Here is a 17359-nt window from a genome sequence, read left to right on the forward strand (position 1 = left end):
TATAAGGCTATAAATTTTCTTGAAATTGTGTACTTCCAGGGGCGTCTGGGTGTCTCAAGGGGTTAAAGCCTCTGCCTTCAGCTCAGGTCATGATCCAGAGTCTTGGGATCCAGACCCACATGGGGCTCTCTGCTCAGCAGGGAGCCTCCTTCCCTTCCTCTCTCTCTGCCTACTTGTGATCTCTCTCTGTCAAATAAATAAATAAAATCTTTAAAAAAATATTTCCAAACATGAGATTATGTAGTTAACTTGTTAATGATTTCTATTTTAAATGTAGTAAGGTCAAAGAATATGGCCTATATGGTTATAATCTTTTAAAATGTGTTGAAATTTCCCTTATGATTGAAGTATATAGTCAGTGTTCTCTGTGTGTTTGCAAAGAATATTCTGCAGCTGTTGGATATTCTGAGTGTTGGATGCAGGATTCTGCGTGTTTATATGGTCAAGTTTGTTATTCATATTGTCAGGTTTTACTGTCAGTTACTGAAAGAAGCATATTAAAATCTCCTTTGTGGATAAATTGATTTCTTGTTAACTTTTGCTTTATGTATATTGAAATTATGTTGTTAGGCACATGCTAATGTATACTTTCTACTTGACTGAACTATTAAGCCCTTAAATATGAAAGGCAAAACTTTAAAACACAGGAATAAAACAGAGAAGAATACCTCTCAGGCCTCTGGGTAGAGAATAACATTTTAAAAGACAAAAGTATTAACCAGTAGAAAGTATTTGCACTATGAATAACCAACAAAAGATTGGTATCTAGAGCACGTAAGTAACCCTATGATTCAGTAAGAGACAGACAATGCAATAGATAATATGGGCAAACATCTGAATAGACATTTCATAGAAGAAGAAATTGAAGTGGCCAATAAACTTAAAAAAAGATGCTCAGCCATAGGGGTAATTAGGGAAATGCAAACTGAAACTATGAGATACCATCATGTACTCACTTAACTGGTAATAATTGAATTGCTAAAAACATAGATTAATGGGAACTTTAGGAATGTAAATTGGCATAGTCACTTTGACCAATAATTTAGCATTACTTACTTAAAAATGTGCATACCCTACTGGCCAGCATTTATTAGATATATACCTAGAGAAACTCTTGCTCTCCTTTACTAGTACATCTTGTACAATAATGTTTATGGCAAAATTGTTGCTAAAGCAACAGCAACAACCAAAAACAAAACTAGAAACAACTACTTATTTATCAACAGTAGTTTGGATATTTGAACTGTTGTAGTTTCATAGAATGAAATACAACATAATTTTAAATTTCAAAAAAGCTAAGGAAGACATAGAACATGATTCCATTCATTTAAACTTCAAACAACAGACATAAGGGGGGTTCCTGGCTGGATCAGTTGGAAGAGTATGTGACTCGAACTCAAGGTGGTGAGTTTGAGCCCATATTGGGTGTAGAGATTACTTAGATAAATATTTTTTTAATTAAAAAAATCCAGGCATAATGAAGCTTTCTTTTTAAGGATACATATATATGAAAAAACAAATCAGTATGGCTGTAGGGAAAATATACCTATGAATTATTTTTAGAAAGGAAAAAACAGGTACAAAATATAGAATAATGATTACTTCAGGGCCTAGAGAGGGACACTGGGGGCCTTAAAAGGTTTTGATATTATTCTATATGCAAAACTAGATGGTCAATTAATGAGTATTTGTTTTTTGTATCATTCTTTAAATTGCATATATATATATATAAAATGTGTGAGTGTATATATATAATATATATTTATATATATATATAAAATGTGTGTGAGTGTATATATATATTATATATATGTGTGTGTGTGTATATATATATTATATATATATATAAAATGTGTGTGAGTGTATATATATATAATATATATATTTATATATATATAAAATATGTGTGAGTGTATATATAATATATATATATATAAAATGTGTGTGTGAGTGTATATATATATGTATAAAATGTGTGTGAATGTATATATATAATATACATATTTATATATATAAAATGTGTGTGTGTATAAAAATGTGTGTGTGAGTGTATATATATATATATGCAATTAGAGAATATATATATATATACACTCACACACACATTTTATATATATAAATATATATTTATATAATATATTATATAAATATATTATTTAATATTATTTATTATTTAATATTATACAAATATATTATTATATAAATATATTTATATATAAAATATAAATTTATATAAATATATAAAATTTTATATAAATATATAAATATAAATATTTGTGTGTGTATATATATACACAAATACATATATTTATATATATATAAAATGTGTGTGTGAGTGTATATATATATATATACTCCCTTGTGTATATTTTACAATTTAATTCTTAAGAATAATCAATTAAGTAAACTTTTGAGGGTTTTTTGTAAAATAGTTAAGCATATCTCTGGCCTTGAATAAATCACTTTTACTCATCTGAATAATAAATTTGTCCAGAGCATCTCTTTCCTAGGAAGTACTTGGTAATCCAATATTTCTTTTTTTTTCTCCTATATCTCAACTATTTTATACAACTGTGCAATGATATTGCCACTGCTATTCTAAAGGTCAATTTGTCACAGAAAAGTGCAGTCATTCTCCTTTTAAGGTTCTCATCTCTGAATCCTAACACAGTGACTTTACCTTCTACTTTTTTGTTACTAGCAGACTCATCTCCTATAGCCTCGGGTAGAACAACATATAAGATAGCTCTAATAATAATTCTTAGGGAATACCATTCAGAGTCTGTTTCTAGCAGGAAAGTCTCATATTGGTGTTTTATGATTCATACTCATTAGAAGGATTCCTGCCTTTAATTGTAATCTGAGTTCTATATAGAAGGATTGCTCAAATTATTCTGTATAGAATAACCAATTATCGGGAAAAACTGCACGAAAATAAATTTGTGTTATCTATGATAAGACAAATGCTGAAGAGTTAAGATAGTATGTTAGAGAAAATATTAAGGTAGATACCTCAGATAGTGGAAAATATGTATACACCTGTGGTCTATCCTGGTTCCCCTGGTGATTCAGAAAAAAATATTTATTTTTCCCTTTTTTGAAAAATTTATTGTGGTATAATTTACATCCCATAAAATCTGCCTGTTATAAGTATATGGTTTACTAATTTCTAGTATATTTATGCAGCTATCCAACCATCAACCACAAAAAACATTCATTTTTAAGAAATATATTTACCAATTCAGATTAGAATTTTTTATTCATTCCTATTCATCTTTCGCTATCTCCAACTTAATAACAACTTTTCTTTAGAATTTTATCTTCCTGTTCTGGTGAATATTAACCTCTCCTTTCTCTGAACTCTGTAGTACTTCTCTATCCCAAAGACAGATTTTAGATATTGATTAAATATCCAAGCATCTGAATTTAAGTCTCTCCAAATGAACCTTTTTTTCTTTTTATGTTTCTTTCACATCTTTCAAAACATCTAGCAAGGTTTCGGGCACAAAACAAGTCCTTATTACATTCTGATTGAAATGAATTTATTTATTTATTTATTTAAAGATCTACAATTTGGGGCACCTGGATGGCTCATTCAGTTAAGTGGCTGCCTTCAGCTCAGGTCATGATCCTGGGGTCTTGGGATCGAAACCCTCATTGGGCTCCCGGCTCAGTTGGAAACCTGCCTCTCCCTTTGCCTCCCCCTTGCCCCGCTTATACATGTGCTCTCACTCTCTTTCAAATGAATAAATAAAATCTTTTGAAAAAAAGATACACGATTTATTTATGTATTTATTTATTTATTTAAGTAGGCCCCATGTCCAATGTGGGGCTGGAACTCACAGCCTCGAGATAAGACTTGCATGCTCTACGGACTGAAACAGCCAGGTGCCATGAATTTTTTTTATTTATTTAAGTAGTTTTCTTTAAAAGTAGCCATAGTCATGTCATGCTCTTTGCCCAACTCAGCGGCTATGAATATGTGTGTATTGTAAATGCCAGCGGTACAAATGCCACAGAATATTACCTGTGGTATGTGTGTATCCTTCCCATTATGAAAGATAAAGAGGGGGTTTTTACCCTGCCAAAGAGTGTTGGTGAATGCTAATTGTAATTTTAAAGGGCCAGTACTGTAGGTCCTAGGTACCCCCACTCCCCACCGACAAAAACCCTATCAGATATAGAGAATGAAGCCCAGTTAGATGGGACTTTGAAGGAAAAGAAGGGATAGTTCATCAAGGGTACTGCTGAGCTAAATGATGCTAAGAACTGTAGACAGAAGGAACATGCTAGAGGATGAGTGTACTGGAGAGGACAAGATAAAAAATACTTATATTTAAATTATAGGCAGGAATGATGGAAAAGACATAGTCAAAAGCAGACTGAAATACTTAAATATATTTGAGTACAGAAGAACAAGTACCTCCATAGACAAAGCAAGAAAAAGAGAGTCAGATTTGCTGGACTCTTGAGAGAATTCAAGACAAAATTATAAACTAGCCCAGATGATTTCCTATTTTTTCTATAAATCTCTGCAACAAGTTCTAGAAAAGAAAGCTATTGCAAAATTTATATTAAAAGATAAATGGGGGGGCTGCCTAGGTGGCTCAGTTGATTAAGCTTCTACCTTCAGCTCAGGTCATGATCCTAGAGTAATGGGATCGAGCCCCTCATTGGGCTCCCTGCTCAGAAGGGAGTCTGCTCTTCCCTCTCCTTCTGCTCCTGCCCCCCTCTCATGCTCTCTGTTTCTCTCAAAATGAATAAATAAAATCTCTTAAAAATAAAAAATAAATAGGAAGAAGAGTACACATCTAAAAATTTACCTATTAAGAGTCTTGTGCTAAGAATAGTGGCAGCATAATAGAATTTCGGGCACTTTTGGAATGGCTTTCCAGGCATCACAAACTGAAGTTGCAGTTTGCTCCAGTAACAATAGCCTGATGATCATTCTCATGAAGAGTGGCTCCTGTGTCACAGAAGACCCCAGAGAAGTGGAAGAACATCTTGAAAAGCTCCAGTGAAATCCATTTAAGACACTGAGAATAGAATTTAGTTTTGTGAATCCTTTCTTCATTATTCTAGAGTTTCCCATAAACTGGAAAGAGAAACAGTGAGACTGGTAAACTATTTTAATATCTCTTTAATAACACTCTGAATACACAATAGTATGACTAATTACTGTGGATGTAAGATATGCAAGGGTTCTTTATTCTCTCCACCATCATTAAGGCAAGGGCAGAAGTAGGGATAAAGTTTCTCCGTGAAATTGTTAGTGAAGGTGTAAATGTGGGTCATGGTTTTAGCGTTGTAGAAGGACACCTGCCCTCCTTCATAATCCAGGTATATGCCGACCTTGTTGAGGTTGTTAGTCAGTTTCAGACTGCAAGATGGCAAATCCAGAGCCTTTAGATCAGTTTGGTTCCTTAGTCTTAAAAGCCAGAATCCTTGCTCAGGAGTCAGAGGACAGCTGCCCTTCCGAATGATGGATTCTCTGACGACTCCAACTGTCCATTTTGTCTTCTTTGCTACTTCTACTTCCCAGTACCACTTTCCAGATGTGAAGCCTTTTGAGCCCAGCACAGCCACACTTGAGTCAAACCTTTCTGGATCATCGGGCATTACCTGCTTAATGTCACCATGCCACACACTAGTTCGGTTTTTGGAGAGCATCAGATTTGGGTGAGCTGTTTTAGGGTCCAGAGTTAATGAAGATAGGCCTAATAAGAAAAGAAAGCAAGGCATGGGAGAAAAGGGATGAATGCAAATTCCTGTAGTTAAAGACCATATTTACACAGAAAGCACTACTTTATCTTCCCATGCACATATGCTCTTAGACAAGGAATTACTTATATGCATGTTTTATACTCATGTGGTTATATTCTATACATTTTTAAATTAGTGGTACAAGTCTGACTTTATTCTGAAGAAATTTATGGTCCAACAAAGAAAACAACAGAAATAATATTAATCTGTACTAAAAAAATTTTTAAGAAAATACAAATGTCGAAGGCATAAAGATAGGTAAGTTTGTCCTTGGAAGATTTTTTAAAGATAATAAGTATTTCAGTTATGAGATATATTCAGAATGCACTGGATAAACAGAGGCCAAAACGCAATGGGTTAAAAATAGTAGCTTATGTGATGGGGAGGGTAAGAGCTTGCCTATTAGAGGCAGGTAATTCTGAGCTACCTGGGAGGGTTTAGAAGACAATGGTGAGAAATTTATATTTGGTTTAATAGATAATGGGACTTTTGAGACGTTGAGTGGTTTATGCCACTGCTATTCAGAATGTGTGGTTACCAATTTGGGACAAAACAGTACAGAAATTAAAATTAAGCTCTTAGAATCTCTCATTCTGTCCTTCCTTCCTTCTTTTTTTTTTTTTTTTTTGTTAAATATTTATTTACTTATTTTAGAGCGATAAAGAGAATGGGTGGGGAAGGGCAGAAGGAGAGAATCTCCCTAGCAGACTCAGAGAGGAGCCCAACTTGGGGCTGGATCTCATGACCATGAGATCATGACCTGAGCCAAAATCAGGAGTCAAACACTTAACTGACTGAGCCACCCAGGTGCTCTGCTCTTAGAGACTTTCATAGCAATCTGATAGAGTAATTTTATGTCAATTGGTCTAATAATTAAACAACTAGGCTTGCACTTTGTAATATTTTTTAATTCCACTTTTTCAGATAATTTATTTGTATTGTCTTCCACAAATATATCAGTCCATGACAGGTTGAGATTTTAAAAACTGGTTATTCATCACAGGTTATTTGTCTAGCACAGATTTAGACAAGTAAGTGGGCAGCAATGTAAAAAATTCTAAATGAAGAGATGTTGGAAGCATATCAGCAAGGAGATAACATAAATTTCAGGTGTAAGGTAACCAAACCTTGGCACAAAATTTGATAAAGGAAACAAACTATGTGTTCACATAAGGGACACAGATACCTATATGCATGCACTTGCCGTTAATGAATTTATTTATCTTGGAAGTGAGATCAGTCCAGTCTAACTTTCTCTTCCCAGAGAAGCCAGAGTCTTTCGTATCATCCCAAGAAATTCTCTTCTAATATGAGACTTTGTAGAATCCTGACGTTTTCCATACAGGCTGAATCTTCCCTCCCTCACATATCACCATTTGTCTTGGGTTGTTCCTCTTCCAGTGTGAGAACTGGGATTTCTTTAGAGTTGTCAGACTCCTTACCAACCTTTTTAGAACTGCAGTCTTCTGTTGTCACCAAACCTCTCACACCTCCAGCTAACTCAGCATGCCCTGGCTCCAAAGGTAGAAGTCAGCTTTGCCTCCCCTCTTTTCTTCTCATACCATATTCAGTTCAACAGTAAATTCTGTCAACTCCACCTTTAAAATATATCCTGAGCCTACTCAGAATACAGACAGTTAACTTTCACAAATACTGCTAGCCTGGACTATTGCAGTAGCTTTTTAACTGTTCTTTTTCCACTCTTGCCCATCTGCATCCTATTCTGCCATATGAATGAAATCATCCAGTTCTAATCAACACACTCTTAATGCTTTCCATCACACCCAAGATAAAATCTGGAATCCTTACAGAGCAAACAGGACCTACATGATTTACCTACTTCTGTGACCTCACCTCCTAACACATACCTTCCTTCTTTACTTTGATCCAATCACCTCTACCTTTCGGCTGTTTCTTGAATATACCAAACTCTTTCAGACTTGAGGGTCTTTACACTTTCTTTCCTCGTCCTCAAACACTCTTTCCCCATATGGTTTACTCCTTTACATTATTCCAGCCTTTGTTCATGCAAGTTCAGTGAGATATCAGTAATAGAATATAAATAGATACTGCAGTGTTCACTATAAAATTCTTTAAAGTTTTCTGTACGTTTGGAAATGTCTGGAATAAATACATAAGGAGGAATAAATACATAATAAAACATAGGGAGGGAGGAGTTAACTCCTCAAAGTTTATTTTCTGGCTAATGCCAAAAATAGTAGTTACATCTGTCCATCACTGTTTGTACCCTTATCCTACTTTATTTTTTTCTCATGAATACTTACTTACTGAATACACCTTACTTGATTTGTTTTAACAATGGGTTTCACTTTGTGAAATTATTTACTGTTTCAATGTCCATTTCTTCCACTAGAATGTAATCTCTGAGAGGATAGGGACTTTATTTTGTTTCCTCACATACCTTCAAAATTTGTAACTGTTCATAGTTCATTCAAGCATTCAAGTAACTATTTGTTCAAGCATTCAAGTAACTATTGGTTCAAGCATTCAAGTAACTATTTGTTAAATAAATAAATGAACTTCAGAATTCCATTTGAATCCTTGACACCTAACTAATCCCACCATGCTTCTTATTCTTGTTATGCTTGGCCAAAACCCATAATGTAGACCCTCCCAATGATTTATCCTTTAATGTACTCTTATCCCCATTGGTCTGTTCTTTGGTTCCTCTGCCTTCACCCATCCTCCTACTCCTCCACCCATCCCTTTCACTTTGCCCTGTAGAACTCCCTCTCTAAATAACTCTCCTGCATCCTCACTTTACAGATTTCTCTCATCACCTTACCGTAACAGAAACCTGGCTGGTTCTTCTCCCAAAAAATGCAACTTGTTGGGGTGCCTGGGTGGCTCTGTGAGTTAAAGCCTCTGCCTTTGGCTCAGGCCCTGATCGAGTCCCACATTGGGCTCTCTGCTCAGCAGGGAGCCTGCTTCCTCCTCGCTCTCCCTGCCTCTCTGCCTACTTGTGATCTGTCAAATAAATAAATAAAAATCTTTAAAAAATACAACTTGAAAATTTCATGAGACTATTCATTTTCTAATTTCAGAGCTACCACTGGCATTTCTAGGCCGCTACTCTAATCCCTATCCTCATGTAAAAATCACTTTTCTTTTGAGGCTCTTGTCATTCCATTTCATAATACCCTCTATCTCTATTTGATGTTATTATGTACAGACTTCCTCATTATACTCTCTGCATTTTAGGTTAACTTTACTCCTCTACCCCAACTCCAGCCCATCATCCCAAGTGATTTCACTCTCTTATGGATATAGCCATTTTTCCATTCTTACATTCTTGATTTTACTGCTAGTGGTTTTTTACTCCATTATATTTCAGCTATCCATATTAATGACCACATTCTGGATCTTGTAGTCATTGGGAACTATTCATTCTCTAAAATCTTAAACTCAGATATCCCATCCTCTTATATTTTATTTTTTCACTTTCATCTCCCCTACAACCATTACTTGATTTTATTAACAACTCTAGTCTTTCATTTCTCGTTATTATTCTAATCTAGCTGCTTCCTGGCTTAAAATCCTTCCCTAAACTACTAAACATTGACAGTTATATTGCCAGTAACTTTATCACTTTTATCCTTGTATCTGCAGCATCTGCCACACAACTCTCCAACCCTGGATCTAGCCAGCTATCAAAATTAACATGCTAATTCCTGACCATTGTAGGAGGAAAATCACAAAATTGCACATGTAGATATTACTGCAGATTCGTTATTTCCATTCTGTGTTTGACCATCAGCACTGCCTAGAACTCCTATATTTCCCAATCAAATACTTTCCAGTTCCTCACAACAGCAATTTCAGACCTGCAACAACCTCCTCAAACCTCTATACCATCACTTCCTTCCTTTTTGCCCAGCAGATGACTTCATCTCCTGCTTCACAAAGAAAATATAGTATATCTTATAGGAATCCCTCTCTTCTAACCACTCATTCTGCAAGTTCCATTTGATAAAATTATTTACCCCTACCATTTTATCTTCTCTCCATTTTCAGAGGAAACTGAGGAAAGTCAATATTTCTGTCTGCTAGATCTCCCTCATTCTTCCCTCCTCCCACTAGTTATCCCATCTTTTTAAAATTTAATTTAATTTAATTTTTTCAATGTTCCAGGAAGTTATCCCCTGTCCTATACCATTGGTTTCTGCCTTTCTATAGGCTGTTTTCCTTCACTATGTTTTAAAAAGTTCTTTTTTGGGGTGCCTGCCTGGCTCAGCTGGAAGAGCACGTGACTCTTGATGTGGAGGTCATGGGTTCGAGCCCCACGTTGGGTGTAGAGATTACTATAAATGTTTTTAAAAGTCTTCTTTTGATTCTGTTGCCACACTCACATCTTCCCTTTTAGTGAAGCTTCTCAAGCAAGTGACCTATTTACTTCACTACTGCTTCATTTCAAATCACTCCTGAACCCTTCATAATATAACTTAAACACAATCCACTCATTTAAAATTGCTGCACTGAAAGATAACCACACACACTAGTATACTCACAGTCCTAGCAGCCAAAGTATATAAATAATTCATACAACTTGCACAACTGCACAAGAAAAGATATTTGCAAATGATATATCCTCTATGGGGTTAATTTCCAAAATATATAAAGAACTTAGACAACAACAACAAAAAAACAATCAAATTTTTAAAAACCGGCAGAGGACCTGAATAGACATTTTCCAAAGAAGACCTACATATGGCCAACAGACACCTGAAGAGATGCTCAACATAATTAAGCCTCATAGAAATGCAAATTAAGGCTACTTTACTCCTGTCAGAATGACTAGAATCAATAACATGAGAAATAACAAATATTGGAAGATGCGGAGAAAATGGAACTCTCGTGTACTGTTGGTGGGAATGCAAATTGGTGCAGCCAGTATTGAAAACAGTATGGAGTTTCCTCAAAAAGTTAAAAATAGAATTACCATATGATCCAGTAATTCCACTACTGGGTATTTACCCAAAGAATATGAAAACACTAATTTGAAAAGATATATGCACCCCTATGTTTACTGCAGCATTATTTACAATAACCAAGATCTGGAACTAACCTAAGTGTCCATCGGTAGATGAATGGATTAAAAATGAGGTGATATATATACAATGGGATATTACTCAGCCATAAAAAAGAATGAAATCTTGCCATTTGCGGCAACATGGATGGATCAAGTGAATAAGTTAGAGAAAAACACATACCATATGATTTTTTCATACATGGAATTTAAGAAACAAAACAAATGAACAAAGAAAAAGAGACCACTCCCCCCCCTTTTTAAAAAGATTTGATTTTTAAGTAATCTCTACACTCATCATGGGGGTGCTTGAATTCCCGACCATGAGATCAAGGGTTGCATGCTCCACCAGCTGAGCCAAACAGGTGTTGTCCCAAGAAAACAGACTCTTAAAAACAGAGAGCAAACTGATGGTTGCCAGAGGGGAGGTGATTGGGAGAATGAGTGAAATAGAGGGGATTAAGAGTACACCTATCTTAATTAGCACCGAGAAATATATGAATCCTTGAATCATTTTTTGTGTACCTGAAACTAATATAACACATGACATGTTAATTATCTTGAGTAAAAAAAAAAAAAAAAAATCGCCCTTACCAAAGTCCCCATCCCTGTTAAAAAATCTCTTTCCAATCACTGTTTTTCTTTTTTCTTTTTTTTTCTTTTCCTTCTTTCTTTCTTTCCTTTTTTTTTTTTTTTTTTTTTTTTTTTTTTCAGAGAGGAACAGAGATGGGGTAGGGGATGAAAGGAGAGAGGGAGAAAGAAAAGAGAATCTTAGGCTCAGTGTGGAACCCAAATGTAGAACTTAGTCTCACAACCCTGAAGTCATGACCGAAGTCAAAATCAGGAGTTGGGTGCTTAACTGACTGAGCCACCCAGGTACCCCTCCAGTCATTTGCTAAATTGGTCTTCACGTTTGGCATGAGTGACTGCTCCCTTCTTCTTGACACTCTTTTTCCTTAGATTCTGTGTCTACTGCATTTCCTGGTTTTCTTCTTAACCTCTTTTGCCAAAATTCCTCAGTCTTTTTGGGAGGCATCATTGCCCTTTATTTCTATATAAGATGTTCCCTCCTTAACTGTATGTTCTCACTTTTCTTGGAAAATCTCATTTATATCAACAGCTTCAGCCACCCCACTCAATACTGCTTATTTTAGCCCTGGCCTCTCTTCTAAGCTCCGGTTAGAATAGTTACCCATTTGAATATATTCACTTAGTTTTCCTATAGATCCTTCAGCACAGCATGGCCAAAATGAACTCCTCAACCCCCTCTAAAATCTGTATCTCCTGTAGTTTTATCCTTGACACTACCTTTCCCTATCCCCTACTACCAACTCCTATCCAGTATATTTCAGCTTCTGGAAATCTGTCTCTAGAATCTATTCTTTTTTTTTTTTTTTTTTTAAGATTTTATTTATTTATTTGACAGAGAGAGATCGCAAGCAGGCAGAGAAGCAGGCAGAGAGAGAGAGGAGGAAGCAGGCTTCCCACCGAGCAGAGAGCCCAACTCGGGGCTCTATCCCAGCGCCCTGGGATCACGAACCGAGCCGAAGGCAGAGGCTCTAACCCACTGAGCCACCCAGGTGCCCCTAGAATCTATTCTTTATTTTCCATTCCCATTCTCATGCCTTTGGCTTAGCTCTTAACTTTTAGCATAGGTAGCTAGTCATAGACTCTACTCTGGTCTTTTAGTGTCTCCTTCCTGGGACAGAAATTATGTCTTTTTATTTCTGTATCAATTGAGTCCAACTTAGTGCTTAGTACATACTAGGCTTTCCAAAAGAGAGTGTTGAATAAATGAATAAACTTTGGTAATGTTTTACTGGTACACAACTAAAAGAAATAAGGTGGTTTAAAATTTTTTTTAATGATTTAATTTATTTATTTGAGAGAGAGAGAGAGAGAGTGAGCATGAGAGGAGAAAGATCAGTGGGAGAAGTAGACTCCCTGGCAAGCAGGGAGTCCGATGTGGGACTCGATCCCAGGACTCCAGGATCATGACCTGAGCCAAAGGCAATTGCTTAACCAACTGAGCCACCCAGGCCCCAGTAAAGTGATTTTTTAAAAGATTTTATTTATTTATTTGAGAGAGAGACAATGAGAGAGAGAGAGAGTATGAGAGTAGCCAAGCAGGGAGCCTGATGTGGGGGACTTGATCCTGGGAGCCCAGTATCATGACCTGAGCCAAAGGCAGTTTCTCAACCAACTGAGCCACCCAGGCACCCTGTATTAAAGTGTTTTAAATTGAATTATTCCATACACTGGAATTGATAAAACTACAACCAGCAGACAAAGGTAGTCTGCTGCCTGTTTTGTAAATAAATTTGTATTGAAAACATTAACTGAAAATTAAACACATTAACAGCCATTCATTTACACATTGTAAATGATTGCCATTTCTTTTTTTGTTTGTTTTATTTGTTTATTCGACTGTGAGAGACACAACGAGAGAGAGAGAGAGAGAGAGAGAGAGAGAGAGAGAGAACACAAGCAGGGGCAGTGGGAGAGGGGAAAAGCAGGCTTCCCACCAAGCAGGGAGCCCAATGTGGGGCTCAATCCCAGGATTCTGGGATCATGACCTGAGCCAAAGGCAGATGCTTAATAATGAGCCAGCCAGGCACCCCTATGATTGCCATTTCACTGCAATGACAGTTAAGTAGTTAAATTTTGTTGAAACATGCAATCCACAAAACTTAAAATATTTACTATCAGACCATTTATTTTAAAAAAAGAAAAAAAGATCCAGCCTCTGCCCTAAAACAATAGCTTATATTATAAGGTAGGAATAGAGAAAATACAAGCCTAAAGAATAAGCAAAGGTCTAGAAATAAAAAGTAAGAAGTATATTTTACCAAGGTTTGACCACAGTTACGTTATTAGTAAAATAACCATAGATTAAATGAATCTCATTTTATTTTCTTAGATGTCGACTTATACCAAAAATAAAGAAAAGTCAGTTTGTGCTTTAAATGATTACTAGAAGTGAATTTTGATTTTACAGGGCAAAGAGTACAAGAAGTAAAACATGTGATCTGAACACTGCTCGAATTTGCAGAGTAGAGTAACACAGAAGAGGGAGCTATATAGAGACTTTCAAATATCAACGAAGGGATTCCCTTAAGGTTGTATTAATGTGCAGTGAAACTAATTAGGGCCAGTGAAAGAATCTCTAGAAAACGGGAGGCTGAACAATTACTAGAGCTCACACAAGTCTGGCAATAGTTTTCAATCCTGCAAGCCATAATGGGAAAATGTTGTAATATATGGAACATCAGGCAGAGTACTCAGAAGGATATTACATTAGGAAATGGGCTGAGTTAGCCCTACATTAAAGACTGCTCTTGAAGCACTCTAGCAAAGCTTAAACAACTCAACAAAGCTTAATAAAAGCATCAAAAGGAAAAAGGTTATTTAACTACATGCCAAAGTTAAATCCAATAGAATTTAAAGGATTACAACAAGATCCAGTGAACAGCAATGTAAAATTGATCATGTTTGGCATTCAATAAAAAATGACCAGCTGGCAGAAACAAATCTCCCATGCAGAAGAATTCCAAATGTAGATAGTCTACACTCCTTAAGTGTGGGTTGTGCATGGTGACTTCCTTCCATAGTGTAAAGGGGTCAGGGATTAACTTTATAATGAGAAACCTGACAAATACTGCCCCAGTTAGCACAGATGTTATAAGTAGAAACAAATACCAAGATGCTAGATTTGAGCCCAATCATATTGATAATAACATTAAATGTCAGGGGTCAAAATGCCTCAATTAAAAGATTATCAGATCAGATTTAAAAACCCACAAGGCTTTACATGCTAGCTACATAAAATGTACCTGAAATATAAAAACACTAATAAGTTAAAAATAAGATGGGAAAAGATACATCACTGTGCAGTGATGTTTCCATAAAACAAGATTATTGATATATGCAATTCCATAACATAGGTAAATCTCAGAAAGCATTATGCTAAGTGAAAAAAGCCAGATAGAAAAGATTACATGATGTATGATTCCATTTATTTGAGAGTTTACAAAAGGCGCAACTAAAGTGAAATAAAGCAGATCTGTGAGTGTTAGGGACTAGGGGGAGAATGAAGGGACTGACTACAAAGGAATATGGAGTTTTGGGGTGATTGAAACTTTTAGAGATGTTTACAGAAGTTGATACATTTGTCAAAACTCATCAAATTGCACACTTAAAATTGGTAAATTTTATTCTGTATTAATTAAACCTCAGCAAAGCTGTGTTTTCATTGTCAATTACTTGGAAAATTTGTTAACAGGAATAAATTTGTGATTTTCATTAAATCAGTAACTACAAACAATAATAATAAATGTATGTGAATTTAAAAATATTTAGAATTTTATTTTATAAATATTAGAACTTTATGTTCTCTTTTTTTTAAGATTTTATTTATTTATTTGATAGACAGTGAAAGAGAGCGTGAACAAGGAGAAGGTCAGAGGGAGAAGCAGACTCCCCATGGAGCTGGGAGCCCGATGCGGGACTCAATCCCGGGGCTCCAGGATCATGACCTGACCTGAAGGCAGTCGTCCAACCAACTGAGCCACCAGGCACCCAGAACTTTATGTTCTTGAATTATCATTTGAGTTCTTTTTTCCTGCTCAGTCCCCTGGTATCTGCAGGATAAACAAAAACTTGTGTCCTTATTCAACACATCTGTTGAAATTATTGGTTTTCTTTTGAAGCACTGAAGATCTCTAAAGAGTCTCCTAAAATGTTATACATTAGGAACATCAAACACAAGAGGATCTATAAAGACTCTATTACAGGGGTGCCTGGGTGGCTCAGTGGGTTAAGCCATTGCCTTTGGCTCAGGTCATGATCTCGGGGTCCTGGGATCGAGTCCTGCATCAGGCTCTCTGCTCAGCAGGGAGACTGCTCCCCCCCCCTCTCTTTCTCTGCCTGCCTCTCTGTCTACTTGTGATTTCTCTCTGTCAAATAAATAAATAAAATCTTTAAAAAAAAAAAAAAGACTCTATTACATAAAAAAGTATGTACAGGGATGCCTGGGTGGCTCAGTTGGTTAAGCCACTGCCTTCGGCTCAGGTCGTGATCCCAGGGTTCTGGGATCAAGTCCTGCATTGGGTTCCTTGCTTGGCGTGAAGCCTGCTTCTCTTGCTGCCTCTGCCTGCCACTCTGCCTGTTTGTGTATTCCCTCTCTCTCACTCTCTCTCTCTCTCTCTATGACAAATAAATAAATAAAATCTTCAAAAAAAAAAAAGTATGTACAGTAACCTCCTCGTTCAGGGCAGAGAAGCCCAGGGATTTATGGAACTGATTAAGAAAAACAGGATAAAATAACTGGTTGTCACATTTGATAGAACAGTGAAACAAAATCATAGGCTGAGAAATAATTCTCACATCAGACTCTCTTTCCCAATGAAAAGTCATAAATTCTTGGTCATGGTACAAGAAGAAATTCAGTCATATTGACTGAAGTCTTAACCATAGTCGTCTTTTGGCTAAACTCTACCCTTCCCCCATCGCAAACTCTATAGTACTAATTAGGGCCACAGACAAGGTCCCACAGAAGGAACATAGATTCCTGGGAGACCCAAAAACCAATAACTACTACCCACTGATACCTGGAGAGAGAGAAAACTGCATTTCCCTCCACATCATATATTGGATGGGACCTTTGTACAGGCCTGGGTTCAGCTTTCTGGAGATAAGCTCTCTGGGCATCAACACCTTTGTTCCTTGTTCCAAGCTGCAGAGACATAATAGTTTATTCTTAGACATCCTCCAGGGACTGAAGGAAAGATGTTAATACCATGCAGAAACACTTACCTATCCAAAAGAGATGAGATATCCTAGAAGAGGAAAGGAGTGATAAAGAAGTTAGATGCCTGCTTATCAACACCAGAAATTTCTTTGGTGATACTGGCTACCACCAGAATTTCACCATCAATACTGGGATCCTGTGCAGATGTCCTCATTCTATCAGCACTAACTCCTCCCATCCCCCATATGCCTTTTCTGATCAGGTGTCCTTCATCTAACCCATGACAAACTGGTTTGATCTTATTCTGATTTTCTAGAGTTCCCTTTTACGTGGAACAAGAGAAATTGGGATGCCTGGGTTACCAGTTGGTTAAGTGGCTGCTTTTGGCCCAGGTCATGATTTTAGGATCTTGGGATCAAGCCCCACATCGGGCTCTCTGATCTGTGGGGAGTCTGCTTCTCCCTCTCTCTCTGTGTTCTCTCTCTCTCTCAAATAAAATCTTTTAAAAAAAAGAGAAAGAGAAATTAATAGGCCATTTCTACTTCTACTGGTTTCAGTAGAAAAACACCAGAGGCCTTCCAGTCCCAAAGCTACTTTTTCTTGCTCTGGCTAAGTACACTTCTGAGGGCTGAGATGATAATGACACTTTAAAGGTCAAGCTTCAGGTAGGAAAGACTGGCAAACATCTTTCAAACAGGTCAGTTGAAAGCCAGTCTAAGATACAACTCAGGTTGCAATATTCTTATTTTTGAGAAAAAACCTTCAAAGTTCTTTATGAAGAAATATTAAAATATTAACAG

At 36.3% G+C, this 17359-nt stretch overlaps 1 protein-coding gene and 1 long non-coding RNA gene across 7 annotated transcripts in view; one reads left to right on the plus strand and one right to left on the minus strand.

The window, feature by feature from the left end:
- The window catches only part of LOC309867070, a 78420-nt gene that overhangs the window by 49560 nt on the left and 11501 nt on the right, over positions 1-17359 (plus strand). The window lies entirely within an intron of this gene.
- The window catches only part of TRIM69 (tripartite motif containing 69), a 49090-nt gene continuing 36855 nt past the window's right edge, over positions 5125-17359 (minus strand). For all 6 annotated transcript variants that reach the window (XM_082735306.1, XM_082735310.1, XM_082735311.1 and 3 more), the window contains 3 exons: positions 16625-16647; positions 16420-16544; positions 5125-5717 (listed from right to left, as the gene is read on the minus strand). In XM_082735306.1, coding sequence (XP_082591432.1) covers positions 5176-5717; positions 16420-16544; positions 16625-16647 — 690 coding nt within the window. In that variant the 3' untranslated portion in view covers positions 5125-5175. The remainder of the gene's footprint in view (positions 5718-16419; positions 16545-16624; positions 16648-17359) is intronic.

This window comes from Mustela nivalis, assembly GCF_964662115.1.
Source record: "Mustela nivalis genome assembly, chromosome: 6".
NCBI lineage: Eukaryota > Metazoa > Chordata > Mammalia > Carnivora > Mustelidae > Mustela > Mustela nivalis.